At 41.2% G+C, this 26,028-nt stretch overlaps 1 protein-coding gene across 4 annotated transcripts in view; it reads right to left on the minus strand.

Moving 5' to 3' along the window:
* The window catches only part of RAD51B (RAD51 paralog B), a 305,547-nt gene that overhangs the window by 272,700 nt on the left and 6,819 nt on the right, over window positions 1–26,028 (minus strand). For all 4 annotated transcript variants that reach the window (XR_009557519.1, XM_060273900.1, XM_035113654.2 and 1 more), the window contains exons 5-7: window positions 23,880–24,016; window positions 22,888–23,007; window positions 21,537–21,720 (exon numbers count right to left, since the gene is read on the minus strand). Coding sequence is in view for 3 of the 4 variants with exons in the window: in XM_060273900.1 (XP_060129883.1) it covers window positions 21,537–21,720; window positions 22,888–23,007; window positions 23,880–24,016 (441 nt within the window). In the remaining variant the exon portion in view is untranslated. The remainder of the gene's footprint in view (window positions 1–21,536; window positions 21,721–22,887; window positions 23,008–23,879; window positions 24,017–26,028) is intronic.

Here is a 26,028-nt window from a genome sequence, read left to right on the forward strand (position 1 = left end):
AAGGCAAACAGTTCTGTGGTGTTTATCAAGCTCCCCTGGCACCAGATGGGGAACTCTTTTTACAGTTCATCTACCTTAAATAGGAAGCATTGGTTGCCTAACTACTTACCCACTTTGTGTTTATATTTCAGTTTCACAGGATTCATTGTAGAAATAGGATACTTTAGTGACCAATTTATTTTAAATGTCTGCCAGAGCCATTTTTATAACATAAGGTTTACTTCCCCCCGCCCCAGGGTACTTGTTTGCCCAAAGATAACTCTCCTGTCTCAAAATGATAATGTTACATAACACCAGAAAGAAATTACAATGGTCCAAAATAATTTAAAGTGGAACAACACTGAAAAATACTAAGAGTTCTTTTTCCCAACATGGAAATTTGCTGAACTATGCACATACTTGGGAAAGGAGTACGACAAGGTTGTATATTGTCTCCCTGCTTATTTAACTTATATGCAGAATTCATCATGCGAAAGGCTGGACTAGATGAATCCCAAGCCGGAATTAAGATTGCCGGAAGAAATATCAACAACCTCAGATATGCAGATGACACAACCTTGATGGCAGAAAGCGAGGAGGAATTAAAGAACCTTTTAATGAGGGTGAAAGAGGAGAGCGCAAAATATGGTCTGAAGCTCAACATCAAAAAAACCAAGATCATGGCCACTGGTCCCATCACCTCCTGGCAAATAGAAGGGGAAGAAATGGAGGCAGTGAGAGATTTTACTTTCTTGGGCTCCTTGATCACTGCAGATGGTGACAGCAGTCACGAAATTAAAAGACGCCTGCTTCTTGGGAGAAAAGCAATGACAAACCTAGACAGCATCTTAAAAAGCAGAGACATCACCTTGCCGACAAAGGTCCGTATAGTTAAAGCTATGGTTTTCCCAGTAGTGATGTATGGAAGTGAGAGCTGGACCATAAAGAAGGCTGATCGCCGAAGAATTGATGCTTTTGAATTATGGTGCTGGAGGAGACTCTTGAGAGTCCCATGGACTGCAAGAAGATCAAACCTATCCATTCTTAAGGAAATCAGCCTTGAGTGCTCCCTGGAAGGACAGATCGTGAAGCTCAGGCTCCAATACTTTGGCCACCTCATGAGAAGAGAAGAATCCTTGGAAAAGACCCTGATGTTGGGAAAGATTGAGGGCACTAGGAGAAGGGGACGACAGAGGACAAGATGGTTGGACAGTGTTCTCGAAGCTACGAACATGAGTTTGACCAAATTGCGGGAGGCAGTGCAAGACAGGAGTGCCTGGCGTGCTATGGTCCATGGGGTCACGAAGAGTCGGACACGACTAAACAACAAACAACAACATGCACATACTGCCAAAAGACATTCATGCTCACATGCACATGTTGTCATGCACATGCATGCCTTCAAACAGAGATTAATCTTTGTACCCCCACCCCCATCCCCAAAATAGCCATGACTCTGAGTTATCCTCATCCAGATACCTGCCCTGTCATAACTGGAGGAGATGGGTATTGAGATTGCCATTTTCCAGTGATTCAGTTCCTATGTGGCTGACTTGTTTTAGAACATTTTACAAGGGGACCACTTTTTTCCTCCTTGGCTTCTATACTACAGAGTTCTGCAAGATTCCCTAATGTCCCCCATGCTATCTAACATGAAAATGGAAGAGAATGTCCAGAGATTTGGGGTGAAATGTCATCACAGCTGTCTCTTTCAATTCCATCTACTTCAAGTGAGGCTGCTGAGGTCCTAAACAGTTGTCAGAAATCATTAATGGGAAGGGTGGAGGGGCAATAAACTGAAGCTCAATCTGGAGAAGAGAGGCACAATTAGATGGTGATATAGTTGACAAAGGAATTGGAGTTCAACCCATTTTAAATCAGGGTCACATTACCCATGAAATACTAGGTTTGAATCTATTTCTTTAGAGGGGTAGTAATAGTCAGCTTTGTGGATAACTGCTCAGATATCGTAGGTGGTCTGTAGCAGTTATCAGTTGCTGCTGATTCTCCATATGTGGCTGCTCTTGAAAAAGGTAAGCTGACTACACTAATTCATACCCTGGTAACACCTACTAGCCTGGACTACTATTATGGGGCTAACACTAGATTACTGCTACACAGGGCTGCATTTGAATACTGTCAAGAAGCTTAAAACTGGTACAAAATACAGCAGATAGGTTGCCAATTGGATCAAGCATTTGGGAACATACCTTGCAAGTTCTAAAAGAACAAAACTGATTAGAATCATAGAGTTGGAAGAGACCACAAGGGCCATCCAGTCCAACCCCCTGCCAAGCAGGAAACACCATCAAAGCATTCCTGACAGATGGCTGTCAAGCCTCCGCTTAAAGACCTCCAAAGAAGGAGACTCCACCACACTCCTTGGCAGCAAGTTCCACTGTCGAACAGCTCTTACTGTCAGGAAGTTCTTCCTAATGTTTAGGTGGAATCTTCTTTCTTGTAGCTTGAATTCATTGCTCCGTGTCCGCTTCTCTGCAGCAGCAGAAAACAACCTTTCACCCTCTTCTGTATGACATCCTTTTATATATTTGAACATGGCTATCATATCACCCCTTAACCTTTTCTTCTCCAGGCTAAACATACCCAGCTCCCTAAGCCGTTCCTCATAAGGCATTGTTTCCAGGCCTTTGACCATTTTGGTTGCCCTCCTCTGGACACGTTCCAGCTTGTCAATATCCTTCTTGAACTGTGGTGCCCAGAACTGGACACAGTATTCCAGGTGAGGTCTAACCAGAGCGGAATAGCAGGTTCTCTCCATAGGAGACGACCCAGGGCCTTGGGGGTGGGTCTGATATTTGGCTTTGATTGGTGGTTTAATTGTTGCTGGGGATTTTTCCTTGTTGCAATTTGTTGATTGAAGGCCCTTGCTTGGTTTAAGCTGAAGGAGCAGTTTGTGCTACCTCTTTGCTGCTCGCTTCGAATCTCCCGCCCACCCTCCGCTTTATTTAGGCCCCTTTGCTTGACCTTGCAGTGCCTGTCTAGGTGGTCGCCTGTATTCAGGGGCCTGGTAGGAATTTTTCCACTTGACTGATTGGCTGGTGTCAGGTGGTTTTTGCTTACCATACTGCAACTAGTCACAACTTGTAAGGTTGCGGTTAGTCATTGGTTCAAATAATTGGTCAAGGGGTACGGATTTTGGCTGGGCCTGACCCTCATGTGATTGCTGCTGCCATATAGAAGTATTCCGTTAAAGGAATCCCGGGCTCCACATGTTTGTCTGTTTATCCCCGCTAGGGGTCAGGACCACGCATGAGCCTCGGGGAGCATCTGGGGAGAGGACAAAGAAGGGCTTGTGCCCCCTGCCCCGTCCTCTCTCAGGGGGTGCTTACTTGCTGACTCCCCTACTAGGATAGAGGGAGTCAGATCTGTCCCAGGCGGGAGACAGATGGCTGGGAACCAATGACTAAGCAACCACTCACATTTAATTGATTGTATTTTAATAAAAAAAAGTTGTGGCCAAATTTTAATGCCAAAAACCTTAACAAAAATTATGGTGTCTGTGTGAGTTATTGGGGGGTCCTCTTGGTGCCTCGGCACGCAAACAGTGGTACTATTACTGCCCTTGATCTAGATGCTATACCCCTATTGCTTGCCCATTCCCAGGCTTTAAAGGAACAGGTGTTGGTGTTCCTTTAAAACACTAAACAGCCTTGAACCTGGATACATGCAGAACCGCCTAATCTGTTTCCACACAAAACTGTCCAACCGTTACACTTGTCTTCAGAGACCCTGATGTTTAATCAACAAGCTATTTGGTAATTATATCAATTCAAATTAGAACTCAATGCTAAACTTAATCTGAATTTAGAATGACAATCCAAATGCAATAAAAAATAATGGCAGGGAGACAGAAAGGGGGACTTACATGCTGAGACTGAGCACACAGACACACCAGAATTCTTAAAACATGGGGAAGGGCTTTAAAAGTGCCAATAAAGAGGAAATTGTCTTAATTGGGAAACAGATCATGATCAACGGACAAAATTCAAGGGTATAGCAACCCATGTTTCCTTACTGAGCAATTCAACACTAAAAATGGAAGTTTGACTACTAAATGTAAAGTAGAAAACAACATGTAAACTTAAAAAAGAAAACAAACCTCAAATCGTTTCAGGTTTCATACCTACTATTCCATTACATAGTATGAACTTTTTTCAGATACCCAGTCATAATTTCAACTTTTGAAAATAACTACAGTACTTCAGAATTAAGTTTTACCTGATCTGTGAACTTTAGCTGAAAAGTCTTCAATTTTTATTTTTATTTTTTAAAAAGCTTTGCAAATATGCTGACTAGCTGCAGCAAGATTATGGCTATTACTCTGGAACATCTGGTGATGATATATTTCTGATGCAGTCTTACTGCTGACCAAGCTGCTCACTCAGTAGTATTTTGGCTAAGGTAACTAAAACATTTAAGAAATAGACATCATAGCAAGAAGAGTAACTAAAAACAGAGGGAAGAGTAATTGAGATTTCAGTAGATTCAAAACACTTGATGCCGCAGGGTGGGGTGGGGGAACCCTGGCTTTTCACCCCACTATTTTCCCCATAAACACTCAGGTGGCATTTCTCAAACTTCTCTTGTCCTTCCCTAAAACAAAAATTAAGCTTAGAATGGTTAATATCAAAAAGCTTGTGACAAGTATCGCCAAAGAATTTCAAATCAAAACACATATAAAAGAACAAAATTTGACAATGCTGACTGGGAAGATTAAACCAATCAAAGTGAACTTGCACATGGACAAGCAAATGACTGTGTGGTCAACACAGCAGACAGAAGAAAATTGCCAATTCCATAAAGCTTTCTCTCCAAATAAAATAAAAATACTAATAAAGATTAAAAACCATAATATCTGCAGTTTTCTAGCACTGGATGCTGATGTTAATATGATACCTAGGGTAGGGCCACAGTTCAGTGGCAGACCATGTGTTTTGCATGTGAAAGGTCCCAGGTAGGACTGGGAAAGACTCCTGCCTAAAACCCTAGAGAGCCACTGCCAGTCTTTGTTGAAAAAACTATGCCAGATGGACCAATAGTCTGTCTTACTTAGTATAAGGCAGCTTTCTGTTAAGTAGGCAGAACTGGTAAAGACATCAGGTAATCCAAATACTTCAACCCACATACACTGCCATGTTGAGCAAAGGCATCAAGCTATAGGCTTCGTCTTGACATGCATTTATAGCCTCCAGTTACTTCAATGTCTGTCTTTGCTCAATAGAGCATTTCATCAAAACGAACGTTCACCAAAAGGTACTTTGACCCTTATTTAATGAGGTATGGAGCTGGGTGTCTAAGTATATGGATGACACCCAACTCAAAAACTCTGAATGATCTCTCCCAGCTGCTAATTAGAAGCACTACTATTCACCAGGGGTTCCCAAGTGGAGGTCTGCAATCTTCATTCGGATGGCCCATGCTGTGTTTATAAAAATACAATTAAAAATCACACTGTATCTAGAGCCACATATTATGCTTGCTACAACGGCAGAAAAAGTATTAAGTGGTCCACAAGACCCTCAGCTATTTTCAAATGGTGGGGGCGGGGGAGAGAATTTGGGAACCACTGCTATACACCAACTTACATGTGGAAACACCTTCTTCTCAAAAGAATGAAACCACTGGAGAGCAAACCTGCCCATCCCAAAACCAGGATTTAAGCCAGACTGAAAGGGATTGATGAAGTCATCCAGGAACACCAGGAAATGATCTGCCACCAGTCACTCCAGAATGGAAGGTCTCTGACTAGATCCACCGTGTGTGTGTTTGTGTTTTTTTCAGAAGGGGATGGATTGCTTACCTCATTGCAAACAGATGCCCCATCCTCCTACAAGGATTTACAGCGAGCTCCCCCTTTACATGGGAGTTGCGTTCTGAGGCACTGTGTGCATCAGTGGAACACACGCAAGTCTAGCCCTGCCCAGCCCACTTGTGGTGCTGAGAACGGCTTGCATGTCAGCAGTCGTGCGCAAATCGGGAGTTGCCTGTATTCATAGTTCTAGCCAGAGGTCAAGCAAAGATCCTCTTAGGAGAAGTTCATCAGTCACAGGGTTTAAAAATACAAGTTAGAAGATGTCACAATAAACCGCATCTTGTCAACATCGTCAAGGGGTAAAGGACAGGCTGAAATGATCCCAAGATAAACTCAATATCAATAGCAGCATCCATCAGAGTGAACAGAAGTATGTGTGCACCTAGACTCATAAAGTTATAGAAGATGGAAGAGCAAAGGAAGTAGTAAATAGCAAACATTCTTTTAAAAAAAGAATCTACAAACTTTTTAGTCTTAAAAACTTGGCCCGTAGGCGCATTTGTTGTGTTTTCCAAAAAGTGGCATAAATGAGCCTATTAAATTCCTGCTATTGATAAAGGCAAGACACAAATCCCGCCCCACACCCAAAATGAGAGGAGCTCACAAATGTTTCACCAGATTTTTGCTGAGTTCATTGAATAAAATTCCAAACCCTGCAATATCTACAAATGCTAGTCACATATACAGTGAGTATCACTTAACATTCTCAAACACTAACAAGAGATCCTTTAAGATGAAAAAAAATCTTAAAAGGAAGCTAGAACTGATGAACCATTTGTTCTAGTTAATTTTGTTATCAGTAAACATTTTCAGAGTTTAGCCCTGTGGGCATGTTGAAATCAAACTAAAAAGATTAACTCAGAAGACAAAACAAAGAAGCAATGGCCAAACCTACTCAAGAGCCTGGCAGGGGAAGAGTGTCTTCTCAAAGCAGCACACTTTTTTAATTCCTTTGTAGTTTTTAATCCCTGGCCAAATCAGTTTTATTTCTTTCCTAATCTCTCTGATCATTATTAATTCCAGTGCTTTAACATTCACACCTTCCTCTTTCATTTCCTTTCTATGACGACATCAAAAAGGGTTTTTTTTATGCTTGACATTTAAGACCGAATGTGCTTTAATATGGTCCTTCGAATATTACAGTACTGAAGCTTTACTGTATTTACTCAAGTCTAATGCGGACCTTTCTTGGCCAGATTACATTGCAAAAATTATGGTTCTAGTTACAGGTAGGTAGCCGTGATGGTCTGAGTCGAAGCAAAATAAAAACAATCCTTCAGTAGCACCTTAAAGACCAACGAAGTTTTTATTTTGGTATGAGCTTTTGTGTGCATGCACACTTCTTCAAATTATCAAAATTATGGTGTGCATTGTATTCGATGGTGCATTATATCTGAGTAAATATGGTAGTTTTGCAGACCAGGATTGAACATGCCTCAGTCCCGAATGACCTCTCCCGGAGACTTCTCCCCCTCACATGCAAAAGAGAGAGTGCAAACCAAAACTTCACACTTGCTCATCCTTTTCAGGCACCATAGAGCTTCCATCAGTTGGTTTACAATGCTTCCTCCATATCAACAAATACCATAACAAGTGGTAGCCTCTTCCTTCAAGTAAGCAGTCTAAATGCACCAGTATTTGTGTATTTTTACTCCTAAAACCATACTAGTTTTCATTTATTACTGTCTTAATCTTGGAAGGTCATTCCTCACAACTTCATTTGATGTCAGTTTTAGTCCTCAATATTTCATCTTCATAGTCCCTTCAGTTGTCTGTTAAATATTTTCCTCTTCCAACAAGATTTCTAAGTGGAGACCCCCTGCATTTAATTTAAAATTTTCCACAGTCTTCCCCCACCTTCTTTGCTTCCCATTATAATTTCTACCAGTAAACTTTGATCCTCCAAAACTATCACTCTCAATAGCCTAAAGGTTGCTTATGCTCTTTGAAATGACTCTGTCCAATCTCCTTTACTACCCCCAATGAATGGAACTCCCTCCCTGAACATCTACATGGTGCTACTTGCCCCTCTTCAAATTCCTTCTCATAACCCAGCTTCTTCACGGGAGCCTTTAGTTTAACCACCTAATATTTGCTCCGTTAGCAGTGTTGCTAGGCATGGCCTGAAGCTGCATGAGGCCACAACCTAAGCAGGTCCCAGTCAGGTCCATGCCTTGATGGGAGACAACCTGGGACCCACAAATATGTCGCTCTGGGGATTACATGGTGGAAGAAAGGCATGATATAAATGTAAGAAATAAGGAAACAAGTACTTAAAAGCCACAGGGCAGAGGTGCATGGCAGAAATACTTGATGCACATGTTAATTTATATGTGTAGATGCTTCTGAGCAAATTAAGATGCTGGGTTTTGTGCAATGCCTGTTGAGCATTTTGTTGGATTAGTTTCAATGATTGAAGCGCAAGGATAAGTTGTGTCTAGCGAGAACTAGTGTAACAAGTCCTGCTAGCACAGTGAGATCTCCCCCTTCCCCCCGGTCATTCATCTCCAGGGGTCAGAAGAACCCCCAAAACAGCACATGGGGGAGAGGAGAGGGGTGATCCTTTTAGCAAGCTAGCAGAAATGGTTGCATCGCTGAAAGGCTCGTCATAGCGCAACACAGAATTCCTCTCTTAGTGTTGCTAATCCTAGCTTGTAATGTCTTGTGGAGGTGGACATACTTACAGATTACTAGGTCCTGTATCTCTGTGCATCCACCCTAGATGTGTCTGTGCATCCACCCTAGAGGAACCAAACTGCATCCAGAGGTTTGTCAGATTATTCTTTCTAGTCCAGGGACTCAAGCAGTTGATGGCTACACAATTCCACTCACTCTTGAATGATACTGATTATCTAGATTCATGCCAACTCTGATTTAGTTGAGGTTTGATACAGAAACAGGTTTGGTCACCCTGATGGATGATGTGAGATGTGCTAGTTCTCCTGGATGTCTTGGTAGCTTTCAGTGCCATCAGGCTATGATTGTTTGTGTCTCATTTTTAAGATGACTGACCTAATTGGCACTCCCACGCTAATATGCAGATTGGAGTGTAATTATCCTTTGGATTTTACACTTGCCTGAAATTTGTGAAACAGTTCTGTGCTTAAAAAAGAAGAAGCAAAATGCATACTTTTGGATAAAATACATTGACAGGAGCATACACAGAGAAAATGTTTAAATATACGTGATATGATAAAACATATTTAAATATGGATTTTTGTATGAATGAGGAGGCAGGGTGGAATTGACTTAAACCAATAAAAATGAATGTAGTGCTGATAAAGCCTCTTTGAAGCATATGATGCTGCTGTGTCTGTGGTGGTGGCTTTTTGTGCCAAGGCCCCATGAATCTCGCACCACTCAGCAGAGATTGAGGTGGCCTGTGTCAATACAGTGGTACCTCGGTTTAAGTATTAAAATAAAAAAATTCCTTCAGTAGCACCTTAAAGACCAACTAAGTTTTTATTTTGGTATGAGCTTTCGTGTGCATGCACACTTCTTCAGATACCGTGCATGCACACGAAAGCTCATACCAAAATAAAAACTTAGTTGGTCTTTAAGGTGCTACTGAAGGAATTTTTTTATTTTACTTCGATCCAGACCAACACGGCTACCTACCTGTAACCAGAACTTGGAATTAGTTACATGATAAACATGCACCACCTAGCGGTTATTTCCTTCTGCTTCTTTTAAAGTTTTTTCATCACAACTGGGGATACTGCTTTTATGAAAACGGGATCTGCAAAAACAGAGACACACTGGAGACACTGAATGTTTCAAGAGATGGTGTATGGATTATAGCTGTAGTAACAACAAAACTGTAGCAATATTTAAGGAGAGTCGATGGATTTGCTCTATATTGCTGAACTGTCACCAGCATGCATTCTACATACAAAACTGGTTATGTCACACTTAGAGCCCACCTTTTCTCCAAGGAACTCAAAGTTTCTCCTCCTCCCCATTTCATCCTGCCAACAACAATGGGAGGTAAGTTAGGCTGAGAGAGAGCGGTTGGCTCAGGTTGGTTCAGTAGCACAGCATACCGTGTTTCTCATATTATAAGACATGTCTTATATTTATTTTTTCCTCAAAAAAACACACTATGGCTTATTTTCAAGGGATGTCTTATTTTTTCCCTTCTCCTCCTGCCGCGGCCGGCATTGCTGCTGCACCTATCACTATGTCTTATTTTCGGGGTATGTCTTATATTCCTTGAATGCTTAAAAATCCTGCTATGGCTTATTTTATGGGTATGTCTTAAAATATGAGAAACAGGGTAGTAGAAAAGCATGCACTTTGCACACATAAAAACTGCCAGATTTAATTCCTAGTACTGTATCTCCAGATTAAAAGCGTCTCTGCTGTCAGAGCAGAGCAAGACCCTGTTTGTGACAAAGTTTAGTAAAGGTAGGAGTGATCTGAAATGTGTACTGTGTAACCTAACTAGCAAAACTACAGGTTCTCAGCCAGGCTATAAACCTAATAAGCAAAATATAATGGGAAAAGGCAAAGGCAATTAAAGTGTAATGTAGATCAGGGGTTCCAAGAGGGTGTCCACATTCCATTCAGGTGGTCTACAGCATGTCTCGATTTGTGGTTTAATATCATCAAAGCAAATATTGACATTGATTTTTAATTGCATTTAATTGCTTCTTTTATTTCTAATATTGCATATTGTTCTACAAATTGTATTCTATTAAATTCTATGTAGAAAATCAAACGAGCAATAAAGAACTAAAAGCATACAACATCTAGCACAGCACGCTGCAATTGCTACAACAGGTAGAAAAATCATTAAGTTGTCCTCCAAGATCCTTAGCAATTTTCAAATGGTCCACGGAGAGGAAAGTTGGGAAGTCACTGCTGGGGAAACATGATTCTGCATTGTACAACAAAGTACAGCAGTACCTCGGTTTACGAACTTACTCCATTCTGGAAGTCCATTCTTAAACCAAAATCATTCTTAAACCAAGGTGTGCTTTCCCTAATGAGGCTTCCCACTGTGGGTACCCTTCCACCATTCGGATTCCGTTCTCAGACCAAGGTAAAGTTCACAAACCAGGACACTACTTCCAGTTTTGCCGAGTTCCTAAACCGAATCGTTCGTAAAGAGGACTGTTCATAAATCACTGTACAGTGCAGGTACCACTGTAGTTTGCTTTTCCACTGAAGGTCAGCTAACATGTGATAAAAGTATACCTACTTAAAATATTGTGCTTACTTAAAGCTATTTTTAAAAAATCAAAACATCTTATTAATTGTAGTGTACCAAAAAGAGCACAGAGGTTTCAAGGAAACTCAGACATAATAAACATGTTTTGTACATTCAGTGCTAAGAAAGATATGAGGTCTACTGAGAAATTGGTTGGAGAACAGGAGTAAGAACACAAGCAAGCTTCTGCTTCAAGGTCCCAGCATCAGACTAAAAATACTATGATCTTTGAAATAGGTATTTAGATAAACCCAAGACAAAGACAACCAAGGATGTCAGAGAAAACAAACATGCTGTAATACAAATGAAGATGCTATTTTCTTCCACTGCAGTGCTACTATATAATATTTAGACTGCAGGATCGAAAGTCACATAAGTGCACTAGAATTACTATTTAAGGTTTTTTCTGCAAACCTCATTGCTGCAGCAAAGATATCGGGATGCTACCATCTTGTTCAACAGCTGCTCTCAAAACATGTTAGATGGCTTAGCCATGGCCTGTTGGCAGATGAATATGGAACTGTTAATTTAAAAATCTGGCACTGGATACCAAAAGTTGCTAACAAGGAGATAAGAACAGATACATAACAACCCAAAGATACAGATAGAGATACAGCACAACACTGAATTAAAAGACCATTGACATGCAAGGTCAAACAGCACAGGCAGCAATTTGACTATTTTTTAACCAAAAAAGAAAGATACCCCTACAACTTAACTTCTCTATCAATTCTTGCAGAATTCATAGAATCATTGAGTTGGAAGAGACCACAAGGGCCATCCAGTCCAACCCCCTGCCAAGCAGGAAACACCATCAAAGCATTAAAGACCTCCAAAGAAGGAGACTCCACCACACTTCTTGGCAGCAAATTCCACAGTCAAACAGCTCTTACTGTCAGGAAGTTCTTCCTAATGTTTAGGTGGAATCATCTTTCTTGTAGTTTGAATCCATTGTTCCGTGTCCGCTTCTCTGGAGCAGCAGAAAACAACCTTTCTCCCTCCTCTATATGACATCCTTTTATATATTTGAACATGGCTATCATATCACCCCTTAACCTTCTCTTCTCCAGGCTAAACATACCCAGCTCCCTAAGCTGTTCCTCATAAGGCATCGGTTCCAGGCCTTTGACCATTTTGGTTGCCCTCCTCTGGACACGTTCCAGCCTGTCAGTATCCTTCTTGAACTGTGGTGCCCAGAACTGGACACAGTACTCCAGGTGAGGTCTGACCAGAGCAAAATACAGTGGTACTATTACTTCCCTTGATCTAGACGCTATACTCCTATTGATGCAGCCCAGAATTGCATCCTATACTCCTATTGATGCAGCCCAGAATTCCAAAGCAACAAACCTCAAACTTCACTACAAACTCACTAATGATTCACTTCTGAGTAAGCATGTCTAGAACTGAAATTTGAGTGACACTTAACCTTGTCAAATCAGGGGGGACACTGTATGGGTTTCTAACTTTGTAAGTCTTTCCCCCCCAACTCAAATTATGCAGCCTTCATAACATGGTGAGATACACATGTATTTTGTACCTTACCTTCCAAGTTCCGGACTGCAGAATCCGGGACCGGCAGCCATTTGACACCGGAAGTTGTGTCGATGTAACTTCCGGTGTCGCTTTGCCCTTCTATGGGCACCAAAAATGGCCGCCGCCGGCTTCGAAAGTCGCTTGTACGCATGTCAGGAAGTGCAACGACGCAACTTCCGGTGTCGCTCCGCCCATCTATGGGCACCAAAAATGGCCGCCGCCAACACCGGAAGTCATGTCTATGCACTTCCGGACATGCGTAGATGGGACTTTTGAAGCTGGCGGTGGCCATTTTTGTACCCATAGAAGGGCAAATCGGAAAGAAAAAAAATGGCCGCCGGCAGGAGAAAATAACGGGAAAAAACGGGAGACGAAGTGATACGGGGGACCACCGGAAAAGGTAAGTAAAAAAGGGGTTTTCCCAGGGAAAACGGGAGACTTGGCAGCTATGATTTTGTACAATGATAACTTCATTCTAGAGGGACGCAGGTGGCGCTGTGGTCTAAACCACTGAGCCTAGGGCTTGCTGATCAGAAGGTCGGCGGTTTGAATCCCCGCAACGGGGTGAGCTCCCGTTGCTCGGTCCCAGCTCCTGCCAACCTAGCAGTTTGAAAGCACATCAAAGTGCAAGTAGATAAATAGGTACCGCTCCAGCGGGAAGGTAAACAGCATTTCCATGTGCTGCTCTGGTTTGCCAGAAGCAGCTTGTTCATGCTGGCCACATGACCCGGAAGCTGTCTGCGGACAAACACCGGCTCCCTCAGCCAGTAAAGCGAGATTAGCGCCGCAACCCCAGAGTCGCCTGCGACTGGACCTTTACCTTTACCTCCAGGGTTCCTTTACCTTTACCTTCATTCAAGTATCAAATATAATGCAAAATAGCTTTGTTCCAGGATCAGAGGTCTTCTATATGTTCACAATTATTCTAAATAATCTAAAGATTACGTTTTTAAAGCATATTTGAGTTATTACATTATTGCTTTTTGCACAGACAAGATGCCTTTTCTCCACACCTGCTGTGTGCCTTTAAATAGCTTCCCATACCACAAAAGTTATGACTACAGGCTACTGACCTGACCACTGGCCCTGTTAGCTAGGAATCATGGGAGTTGTAGTTCCAAAACATCTGGAGAGCCAAGGTTGCCTTTGCCTGGAGCTAGAGTGTAGTAAGTGCAACCACGTGAGAAAAGACATAAACACATTCATTACTAGCCCAAAATACTATCATTTACAGTTCACAACCAACAAAGGCAGAGTCAGCTTTGATTCATGCCATTCCATGATCAACCAGCCAATCACTTCTAAAATAAAAATACTTGCATGCAGAAAAGTACCCTGGCAAAGGGTTATACTTTCAGATTTTGGAAGCATGCTTCAAAGGCAAGTAGATTTTGATTTATTGGGTTTTAGAGTGGAGGCCTCCCAAAGCAGTTTAAATAAAATTATAAACTATTAATCCACAAACATGCATTAAAAAGAGAGTAATAAAAAGGGGGGGAAACTAAAAATCAAGTAAAACACACACAAAAACAAATCAAGGGTATTGCTTATGGGTGATAACAATATAAAACAATGAAACAAGGAGAGAGATATAATACAATGTGATGAGAAATAAAATAGAATTAAGTACAAATCAAGAAAAAGTAACTTATAACAGAGCACACTAAAAGGCCTGGGTGAATGAACAGTCTTTATTTGATTCTATAAACGTATCAGACTTGGTACTAGGCAACCGTCCCTGAAGAGAGAATTCCACTACTGGGACACCATAACCAAGAAACTTGGTTCCTTGCTCATTGACAAAAATATGTGGAAGAGTGTACATGTCTGTGTGCACACTTTCCTGGCTACCTGCCTTCTTGAGAGACAGTGTCCACACATGATGCAAGTGTGTGTTGGCCACTTTAGCCATGTGCACAACTGACACGTGGCTATAAGTTGCTTCAGTCAACTCTCAATGCAGTCCTCAAACCAGCCCTGCTTTGCATCCTTGGGCCCTAAAGGTCATATGAGAAATTTGAGATGCAGGAAGGTGGGAGGCAAACATCACTAAAAATAATAAGACATGGTATAGCCAATTCATATACTGTATTTGATGGACAGTGTAACTCAGCAAAATGGACAAATTCAAAAATATCAGCAAAATACCAGAAAATTGATCAAAAGAAAATCATTCCTGTTACTAAAAACTCAGACACCAACATTTCAAACGAGAACTGTTGCATTTCTGAGCATTTTCATTTGGTCCTAATTAAATTGCAGGCTGGCTGAGGTTTCCTTCAGCACAACCTCCCATCTGTCTTATTTTTCTACTACCCAAAATATTAACCAGAGTCTCAAGTGGGACAAAGTTACACACAGCAATGAAAGAAAACCCACCAGCAGTTTATTAGAGTTAAAGCAAAACAGACTTTCGTGACTTCAGTCTAAAATGCCAATTTTTTTACCTCATTTTTGAATGTGGAACTTATTTTTACAGAATTTAAGATGCAACGCCATCTCCTTTCCACTCGGTGAAATCTTTTGAGGTGCTCAAGAGAACAGAAAGTGACCGTTTCCCATTATTACTGTATTTACTCAAATGTAATGCACACCATTTTTGGCCAAATTACATTGCAAAAATTAGGGTGCACATTAGATTTGATGGCACATTTACACATTTCACACATCCTATAGATTTCTATCCATTATATTTTATCTTCACAATGAGATTGAATTTCAGGAACCAAAATAATTGTATTGGAAAATGAGACTTTCAAGCCGTCTGCCCCCCAAATGTCAACTAGGCATTCTGTTTTGGCAACTGTAACTCTGGCTGTAACTGCAAACTGCAAATCTCCAGCAAATACGGTACTTTTTTGCTTTCAATGTTTTGAATATTGAGGTGCGCATTAGATTCAATGGCACATTAGATTTGTGTGAATACCATAGTTAGAATTTCTCCCCCTGCCAGAGTTTCATTGTACATTTATCTTATTTGTGCCCATCTTGGCTTATTAAAGCTTGCTGAGATGACCAATGTATCCTTGAAGGAGGAAGTGTTCTTGGTCATCCTGAACGAGGCAGTAATCCAGCCACTCCTGAAAAAGCCCAGCCTAGATCCATTGGTTTGTGGAAACTACTGCCCAGTCACAAATACATCCTTTTTAGGGAAACTGATTGAGAGGTTTGCAGCAAAACAATTGCAAGTACTCTGGGATGAAGGAGGTTATCTTTACCCTTTTCAACCTGAGTTCAGGCCTGATTATGAGACTGACTTGGCCCTGGTCAATCAGGTATATAAGCTAGGTGCCAAATGGCTCCTTAAACCAGAGTTACAGTTGCCAAAACAGAATGCTTAGTAGACATTGGGGGGGGGCAGACGGCTTGAAAGTCTCATTTTTCAATACAATTATTTTGGTTCCTGAAATTCAATCTCATTGTGAAGATAAAATATAATGGATAGAAATCTATAGGATGCGTGAAAGCAGTCAAGATCCAAGGATCCCCAGGCATGCACCTCCATATGGTGGAGACGTCAGATGCCATCCTAGCACCCAGACATCTTCACTTGGTCACAAGTGGCCAATAGCCAGGTGCAAAATGTTCCTGGTTCCTGGCAGAGTGCAACCCTGTTGTGTTTATTTGATCTTTCAGGAGCTTCTGATCCCCTTGATCATGGTATCCTTATGAAACGACTTAGTGGGATCAGTATGTGAGGCACTGCTTTACAGTGGTTCCAATCCTATCTCAGAGAATTATATTTGGAAAGTTGCCAGAAGGAATTGCAGCCCCCATGCTTAGAAAGGTTCCTCAGCCCTGCTTTACAACCAAACCAAAAAAGAACAGAGGTAGTATAAAATTAGAATGCAGCAGTAGCAAGTATGAGCTTGGAGTAATCAAGTAAATTTTCCAAATATTGTGATTTTTTTTAATGTTAAAAAGAACCTTTTGTTACCCGCTAGATGTTTGTAATTTAAAAGGGAAACAATCCAGATCTTAAAACATGACTTGGAAGAAGGGGGAGCTGACTTATGCACACTTACCTGGGACTCCACTGAACTCAACATACAAGATCACACCGTTATTCCATTTTAAGGTGGCAATCCCAGGAAACAATCATACCCACACCCATATTGTCTAGCAAGATTACTTACAATAAGATTACGATAAAACTGCCAAGATCACAATCATCAGTGGTACAAGCAGATATAATTGTTTTAACTTGATGGCACTGACAACACCTGTCCAAAAGCTGTAAACCGGAGGGCAGTCAAACCATGTGTAGACATGTGTTTTGAAAGCCCCAACCTCTCCTTTATGAACCACGGCCTGTCCTGCCACTGTATTACTTTAAATTGCAATCCCTTTCTGCACTTTTCTGTGGCACTTACAACAGGAAATATTGCACCGGCTTTTTCATTTCTTTTTCTAAACAACATTTTTTATGAGCATGACTCTTCCAAACTGAACACTGTGTCAGACCATAAAACTGCAAAAATGTGCATTCTTGAAACACTCAGCTTGAAAGCAGACAGATGTCAGCAAAACTGAAACTAGTTATAAATTCATTTAAACCGTTACAGTTTTCAAAGTAAATATTGTGTTGCAAGATAATAATTTTAACCGCTATAAATAAAAGAGAAATTTTACACAATGAAATACTGTTATTCAGATAGGCTGGAGGGCATTTCACCCTGCTACAAGGGTGAAGGGAGGGATAAAAGTCACTTCCTGAAGAAGAGGGCAGGAGCTAATTTAACTATACATGGAAATTTACTACAATTTATCAGTGAACTTTTTTCTTTCTTTCATGGGGAGACCAAAAGCCTGTTTGTAAGTAGCAAGACAAACAGACCTGAACTGATATGTTCTTTTTATTTTCTGAAGTCTGCTTTATTCCCATGGTCCTCTTCTTTCATGGTTACTCTTAATCAACTTTATATAATTTGGCTGTTGAGGTCTGAGGTTGTGTTGATGCTAGACTCTAAGGGTTAGTGTAATCTCCCACAGGCTTAGACACTGGGCACATATTTCTTGTGTGAATGAGCAGAGTCTGACAGGAAAGCAAGCAAGCTGCTCTGATCTCTAGGGTGGGATAGACAGCTGGATACCAGCTCTGTTTCCCTGTGAAGAGGAGAGGGATTTGGCCAAGAAGCACAGAATGCGCTGTCTCCAGGCCTCTTCATATGTAATTGCCTTGGGCTCCCAGAAACCACTCATGTCTTGAGTTGAGATGATGCCCTTAAGGGGAGGGTGGTGGCAGCATACCAGAGAGCTATGGGGCAAGACTGGCCTACTTTAAAAGACAGTTGCACATGGAAAGATGTACACAGATTTTCCTAGCCTTCACTTCTGTTACACCCACTATGAATTGAAATTAATGGTCCCAACTTAGTTATGTTCATTAGTTTCAGTAAGTCTACCCTGAGTAAAGATTAGTTGAATAAAGCACCTCATAAAGCAGCAAAACACAGCTAGATATAGTTTTGTAGAATTCCATAAGACAAATGTAAAAAGCAATTCAGCAATAAAAAAATATTTAAAAGCCCTCCACCAATTTTGTGGAAGTTTAAAAGTAAGTTATCTCTTGGATCAAAGATGAAGGAAACAGTCTTCAGATATATTCCACAAAGAAAACATAAGCCATATTTCTGAGTCTCTCAACAGAGAGGTATGTTGGTGGTAATTTAATCCTTAAAAAAAAACTTTCTAACTACATTTTCATTCAAGTGTTCAAGGCAACATATTTAATCATTCTAAATGGAGTACAGACACCAAACACAAAATTACTATACATTTCCTCTGCTGTTTTATGAATTTAAACAAAGATTCAAACCTCCTTTTAAACTGGCTGTTTGTAGTATATACAGGGTTAAAGTATCAAAAGGATACATTAATAAAGTAAGCATCAATGCTTAACTTTTCCATTCATTCAGCGACTCTGGAAAACATTAAAAGCTTCAGTCTTCTTAGCATTCTGTCTCTATGTTCTTAAGGAAGGGCAAAGTGCAAGATCTCTGGATTGCTTTCTATAGCTCAAATTTACAATGTTAATCAACTGAAATGAAATAACTAAAGGACAGGGGTATTAGGAACTTCCATACAAATTATGTAAGTTTCCACTTTGCCAAGAATGCATCATATTTGCTCTAAATACAAACAGAAATGTCGTTAAAGTCACTTTTTCAAAAACCATTTTCTTGGTTCCTTTTTAAACGTGCATCATTGAGTAAGATGGTCTGGGCCATTACCTTTGTGCACAATTTTAAAGGTATGGATTAATGTTTTAGTATTTCAATACACATGACAAGATTTATAGCAGGTTTCAAATATAATATCAACCCCTACCATGTTTCACAGGAACTTTTTTCCCTAAATCTAATGTATGATTGACTGAGGCAAAAGCTACAAGAACCAGAGCAGTCAGAGACAGAAGAGTTCACAGATGGATCACATCTCCCCAACACATTTTTTCTTAAATTACTCAATGCAGTATGCTTCCTACACTTACAAAATGCTTAAAAATTCTATCACACTGGGCTTCCTGGAGATTATTCTTCTTTAAAATTGTTCTTAAGGAAAAACTTGTCTAATACAATATTGCTTTTGACACAGATTTAATTAACTCTGCTCAAAAGCTACCTAAGATTTTGTATTTTTATATTTGGCCCTGCTCTTCCTCTAAGGAGCTCAGGGCAACTTACAAATATTCCTAACGTGGTCGCATTTCCAGACAGCTTACAGGGCCAAACTACTTTCAGCATTAGAATGTCGGACCATTTTCTGACCCTCTTATATGCACACATGGCGGTGGGGCAGAAGTGCTACTCTCTGGCAAAGTCTGAAAGAAACCACGAGTTGTATTCAATGAAATCATCCTGCTCATGCAAGAACTTCTGCTTACATAATGGAACTTCCCCTCCCAGTTCTCACCCACCCACTCAAATCTGTTCTGGGTACTCCCTAAACCCCCCAGAACAGATAGCAGGGGGCACTCAGGAAGAGGGGTGGGAGAAGAAGTTCTACTGCACAAGCACTTGTGTGAACAGGACAACTTTGTTGGATAGATCCCCAAGGGAGGAATCCAACGTTGTGCTTTCCTGATAATTCTGTCAGTGCAAGCATTTTGGCTTGCCAGACAGAACAATCCCTACTCTTCTCCCCACCACATACTATCCTGGGGATTCTTTCAACCCCCCAGATTGAAAGACACACAGATTGAAAGGCCACACTGCACAAGTGAAAGTCTTTGCACAGGGCTTCCACCGAAAGGACTCAGTTGAACCTCACCCCATATCACTTTAACTCAACAAATCAAACACAGTAAATAATGCTAAGGCTGCCAGGGGGTTCCCTACATCTCCCTCAAATACTCTGACACATGCCTGTCCCCCAGGTCACTTTGTCAGATGGAGTGTTATCATTTTCAAGTTGAGTACTTTCTAGTTTCTTCCTATGATAGTGTTATATTTAAAGTTCAGTTTTCTTTTTCTTCACTGAATAGAATGTTATGTTCCAAAAAGTCACCTTCTGCCCAATTACATTAATTGAGATGATCCATAGAGGCCCCAAACCATGCATAATTGGAACAAGAGAAGGAGAGCTTTTTCTCTTGCCACATCAGACTTTGTACATCTGATTTATGGAGGTCCTTGTTTGCCTTCTGCTGCAGTGTCCAGGCCTTCCTGTACAGGCAGTGTTGGGTCTTTAATCAATTAATTGTATATATATTTTAATTTTCTCCAAGTAGCCACCCCTACACTGCACAAAAAGGTAGGGTATTTATTATGTATTAAAATAATTATTAAATTTATCCTATATAATAATGTCCAAGTTGTCCCTGCGTCCAAGCTGTCCCGTGTGTCCCTGGGGTACTGCGCATGTGCGCCAGGGACACAGGGATTGGACAGCAGAGACAACCAGGGACACAGGGATTGGACGCGCGCGCTCTCCCCACCCCTCTGCCAACCGTTGCTCCCGGCCGGACAAGCACCTTACTGCAGTTGTGCTAAAGCGTGAGGAGGAGAAGGCTGCTTTTCCCCCCTCCTACGCTCCCCGCCCACCGGCGACTAGCAGCAAGTCCCCCCACCCCTCTGCCTACCATTTCGTCAGCGGAACTGCCTCCGTCAAGGGACGGTGCCCCCACCCACCCACTCAGCCAGCCCAGCCGCCCAACACCATGCGCTCCTCGGGACGCAGATCGCTGTGCCTCTGACAAAGCCGTCTTGAAGGCAGGGAGGGTCGCCGTGGATGTAGTCGGGATGGTGCCGCCGCCCGCCGGGTTCACAATGGGGTGAAAGCGGGTGACTGCTCCTGGGAAAGTCAGCGTCTCAGTGTGAAGGAGGGAGGGAGGCTCATCCCCCCAAGACAAAACAAACTTCGCCGTCGTACTGGAGGTGGGGGAAGAGAGACACCTTTCTCCCATGAGCGCGGCTCGCCTCAAGTGCAGAAAAGATACCCGCTCTGTTGCCACCGTCCCAGAAAGCCCCTGTTTGCCTTTGTAATTGTTATCGCCACTCATTATGGTAGTACCTTAAAGTATTTGTCTCAAGCCTCACGCACTGACGAGGTTTGGAAGCCCCGCCTAGGAGCAGGCAGGACCCTGCCCGCTTCTCCCCTGCCCTCTGCCCCGCCCAACCCTCTCTTGATTTCAACCTCCCAACCAGCGCGCGCACACTCCCGTGTCCTGCTCCGAGATTATTTTTATTATGATGCAATACAGCCTCAGTATACATTTGCCAAGTTCAAAATATCTCACCCCTTAGTGAATGAAAATTCAACACACACAAATTTCAATCCTTGGGTGAGACAATAGCAACTGCTCAGCCAAATGCCTGATGATGAAACATGCTGCAATATCCTCATGATATAAATCCATGCAGAAGAGATGGGCAACCCATCTCTTGTGCCTGCCGTCCTAACTACTACCGGTAACAACTTTGCACTTGAATACATATGCATATGTGCACAAAGTAAAAAGGGAGAGAAACTTACTGGTATTGAAAATTCTTCAGCCAAGTACTTCAATATTGATGCCTCCCTAGTCAGCAAGTTGCTCCTTTGCTGCAGGTTGCCCTGAAGTTTTGCATCAAACTCTTTTCTGACTACAGAAGCAACAGAATCAATTACTACTAGTTTGGCATTCTTTGAAATAATTTCTTCTTCCAAAGATTCAATCCTGAAAACAAATTGAAGCGTTCCTTTAGCAATGATACTATACCAGGATTTAGAGTACAGTAAGTGTGTTAGGTGCCATGAGACAGGCAAGTGGCAAAGTTGGTACAGAGACCTGATATTTCCCTGGAAACTCACTCATTGAATGCTGCATGCCAACAAGGTTGAGAGCTATACATGTGAACATGCACATACCTTGCAGGATAATTTCTCATTTAATCAAGCAAACCTTATTCTACACTCATGAACACTCACCGGTAATTTCAATTCAATTACCAGTGTACTTCCACAATGCATGTGTTTTGAACATGGATGTTGCTTTCTCACTTTAAAGCATACATTTAAACGTGTTGGGTAAGGCAACATTGTCTGTGTATTTTGGTATACAGTGCTACCTTCGGTTGCGGACAGGATCTGTTCCGGAGCTCCAGTCGGATCCTGAGGTTTCCGCAACGGGAGGGACTGCTTCTGCGCACGCATACGCAGAGGTAGAGCGCTTCTGCACATGCGGCAAAATCCCGGAAATATACTTCCCAGTTTGCCGCTTGCATTTTCCGAAGTTTACGTAAGTGGAGGGATACGTAAGCGGAGGTACAACTGTACTTCATTAAAATAGTCCATAAACCATTAATATATCTTAAAATATAAACTAAAAAGAATAAGCAGGAGGAAAACAAATTGATTTGCAATTACATTTGTAATAGCTCTTCTTTCAAAATAGCAATCTTATAAAAATATTGTTCACAGGCAATTGCTTCACAGGGGTCAAATGTTACAAGTGCAAACATGTGCTGCTACCAAGATATCAACAGTTTTCTGTACATGAATAGTTCTAATAGAACAGAGAAGCCCATTGGTTATAATTAAGGCTTTCTAAACACTCAATGCAATTTTGCACAGAATCTGCTTTCTATCACAGAATGTGTATTGACATTTTCCATTTCATAGTTTTGGTAAGGGTCTAACCCTCTGAAAAAGGGCAGGCACAAGGTACAAAAATAGTTTCTTTAGAGTCAGCAAGTGTCAATGTGTTTCAGGCAGAAAAAACATCGTGAAATACTGTAATGCTAAGCCTTAAGGCATGTTATCATTCTGTCCAACCATTATATATTCTGTATAGAATGTTTTTTACACACCTAATACACTGCTGGACCCCAGAAAGAAGTCCTACCTTTTCAACACACTGTGACAGGTGAATTCCCGATAAAGATGAATTTTGCTGGCAATTAAAACCAGCTTTTCTTCTGTGGCAAAATAATTAGGAAAACGGTGCTGTGCCATCTCAAGAAGCCTGTTAGGAACCCAAAAGACATGTCACTGACATTAATAGCAACAATAAATTTATTATTTATTTATACCCTGCCCATCTGGCACAGAGGATGTGCATCTGAATTCAAGGATGTTTTGCAAACTTTCAAGTTCATTCTCAGAATTTCTGAAAATGAAGAGAAAACACACATACACAACAAACTAAGTCTCTTAAAAGGTGCATAGAATTTGCAGTCCAGCTTCATTACACTGTTTGAGGTTATGACACTGATTTTCAATGGGAGGCAGATTTTCTACTTTGTTGCATTCCATAAATGCTCTCTGAATAAAGAGATCTCGAATTAACTGATTTTGTAACAAAGCCCAAAGTCAACTACTACATATTGTCATGTTAGCTCAAATATATAATAAAAGGAAATGAAAATACAACATGGAAAAGCAGTAAACAAATGCCAGCAACAATGCTTCAAATGAGAACACTTTTGATGCCCCTGAAGGTGTCAAAATAAACTTCAACAGGCCTAAGTTTGCAGCCACACACTGCACTTCTCAGATTTGCCAACAGGTCTCCCCTTACAGCAATAGCAGAGACAGCCAAGTTCCAGAAGACTCCAAGCATACGAGGCCTCAAACATCTGGCACCATATGTGACTTGCCAGAGCAGGGCACCTCAGGCTTACAACCTGCTATGCCTTCTTCCACCTTCCAGAGCCATGGACTCTGCATATGTTTAGCTCTTGCAAAGGCTGGATGCAGATGACGGATTTGACAATACAAGGATTTCAGATTGCACCCTTGCAATATGCGTTGACATATGAAAAATGCCATAAAGATCTGTGTGTGTGTGTGTGTGTGTGTGTGTGTGTGTGTGTGTGTGTGTGTGTAAAAACTTACCTTTCAGCACTGAATGCAGATTCTGTATCAATATATATAACTGCCCCATCCAATCCTCCCAAGCTGGTAGGAAATGTCGCCAGCAAGCTCATCATAATACAAAACTGAGTCTTGCCACAACCTGATGGACCAGTTATCTAATAATAAAAGAACAAGTATGAAGCAGCATCATACAGAAAAGACAAAACCTTTGTTGATTTTTATTTTAGCCAACGACACACTATTCACTTGCGACTCATGTAACTTAGCATTTCACAGTGTATCTCAAACTGATGGCAATGATAAGCTGAAGCTTAAAGGTTCAACTTCTAATCCACAAACACACTTTAGTGGAAAAACAAGCAAACCTGTGGCAGGATAACAAAATTATATATTACCGTAATTCTGTGAGATATTTTTGTAGCTTTTTAATATTGCTTTTGTGTATATGAGCAATCCTCATTTTGCATGGGAGTTCCACTCCAGACTCCCATAGGCACACATAAGCCCTCTCCACACCCGTCTCACCCCTTTTATGATGCTTTGGGGCTACTTCCAGGTTTGCTGCCATACATGTGTGTGCAATCGCAAGTCATTTGGACACACCTAAATCAGGAGTATTTATTATTCCATGAAGAAGTACATTTGCTTTATATACCAGGGGTGGGGGGGTGGGGAGTCTAAGAACTTATACACTGGGCACAATCCTGCCAAAGGTAAGCAATCTTATAGAGTAATCCTATAAATGGCTGCTCTGAAGTTAAGACCTATTGAATTCAGGTTAAGCACATATAGGATTGCAGCATCCAAGTCACATTGATTCCAATGGACGAGTTGAGGAAAACTTAACTCTGTCCCACCAAGGTCAGCAGGGCTTAAAAATATTCACCTTTGGCTCACTGTACCCATAAATTTTGAATTTGCTGAGGGAATGAATCCACCAAGCAGTAATATGCTGACTCTTTAGAACAAAGTAATTCCCAAACCTGTTGAGAATTCATAGTTCATCTTATTCCAATTTTAATTTGAAATCAGGTGTCCGCCCATGTAATAGAGAGCTCACTATGATAACAGCATTCAACTTTTCCTCTTTGGAAAGAGACACTTTTCTTTTTCAGTTAATGGTATGTTATTTGCAGAACATGAGTTGACTGACTGCAAAGAGTTACTTACAATTCAGTTTCCAGTTTAAACCACACTAGTGGTTTGGAAAAAAAGGTCCCGTGCCAACAGAGTTTCCTGGCTCTCAGAAAACAAGCACAAGATCTGGCAGCAGAGGATATCACTTAAATCTTTACTTTACATGGCTCATGTAGCTGAGTTCCAACTTTCCAACCACCACCATTGTTGGATAATGTAAGAAGAAAGATAGGTCAACTTTTTCAAGAAGTTTTAGCTTAAAAAGCGTAACCACAAAAAGTAGGGAATAAAACACTATTCCTTTGAGGTAAAAGTGCAGGCTATGCATTAGCTGTCGTCCCAAGTTTAACATAAACAGTCCGAGAAGAAAATAAGCTGAACCGAAGCCACATTTGATCAAGATGGAGTATCGTACTTTAGAGGTGCTCATCTGCAAGCTCAGCTTCATAACGAAGAAGTAGTACATAGCAGTAAAGAAAAAATAGTAGATAGCAGTGACATGCTGCAAATACTGCCATATGCATCCTTCTTTAAATTACCCAGTATTATTTAATGCATTTATATCCCACCATTTTCTCCAAGGAGCTCAAGGTGGCATCCATGGTTCTTCCCTTCCTCATTTAATCCTCACAATAGTCCTGTGAGGTAGGTTAGGCTGAGAGACAGTGACCAACCAGAAGTCAGCCAATGAGCTTCATGGTCAAGGGAGAACTCTGGTCTCCTAGGTCTTAGTATGACACTCTAACCGCTATACCACATTGGCTTTCAAATTGTTGCTGTATATGATTATCACACAAGCATCCACATAAAAAAGTTTAATTACACAATGGGAACGCTGTCTGGAGTTTGATGCAAGATAAATACAAGCATAACTTTTATGTTTTGTTCACAAAGCAATTCTTCAAATAGTTTCTGCATTCTGACATCCCCTCCATGTATTCTTCAAGATGATTATTCTAAAACATGGGAAACATTTGGCAGTGTTAGCTCGTCTTCACTAAATTCTCCAGGGTGACCAAAACTGCTAATG

This window comes from Zootoca vivipara, chromosome 1 (assembly GCF_963506605.1).
Source record: "Zootoca vivipara chromosome 1, rZooViv1.1, whole genome shotgun sequence".
NCBI lineage: Eukaryota > Metazoa > Chordata > Lepidosauria > Squamata > Lacertidae > Zootoca > Zootoca vivipara.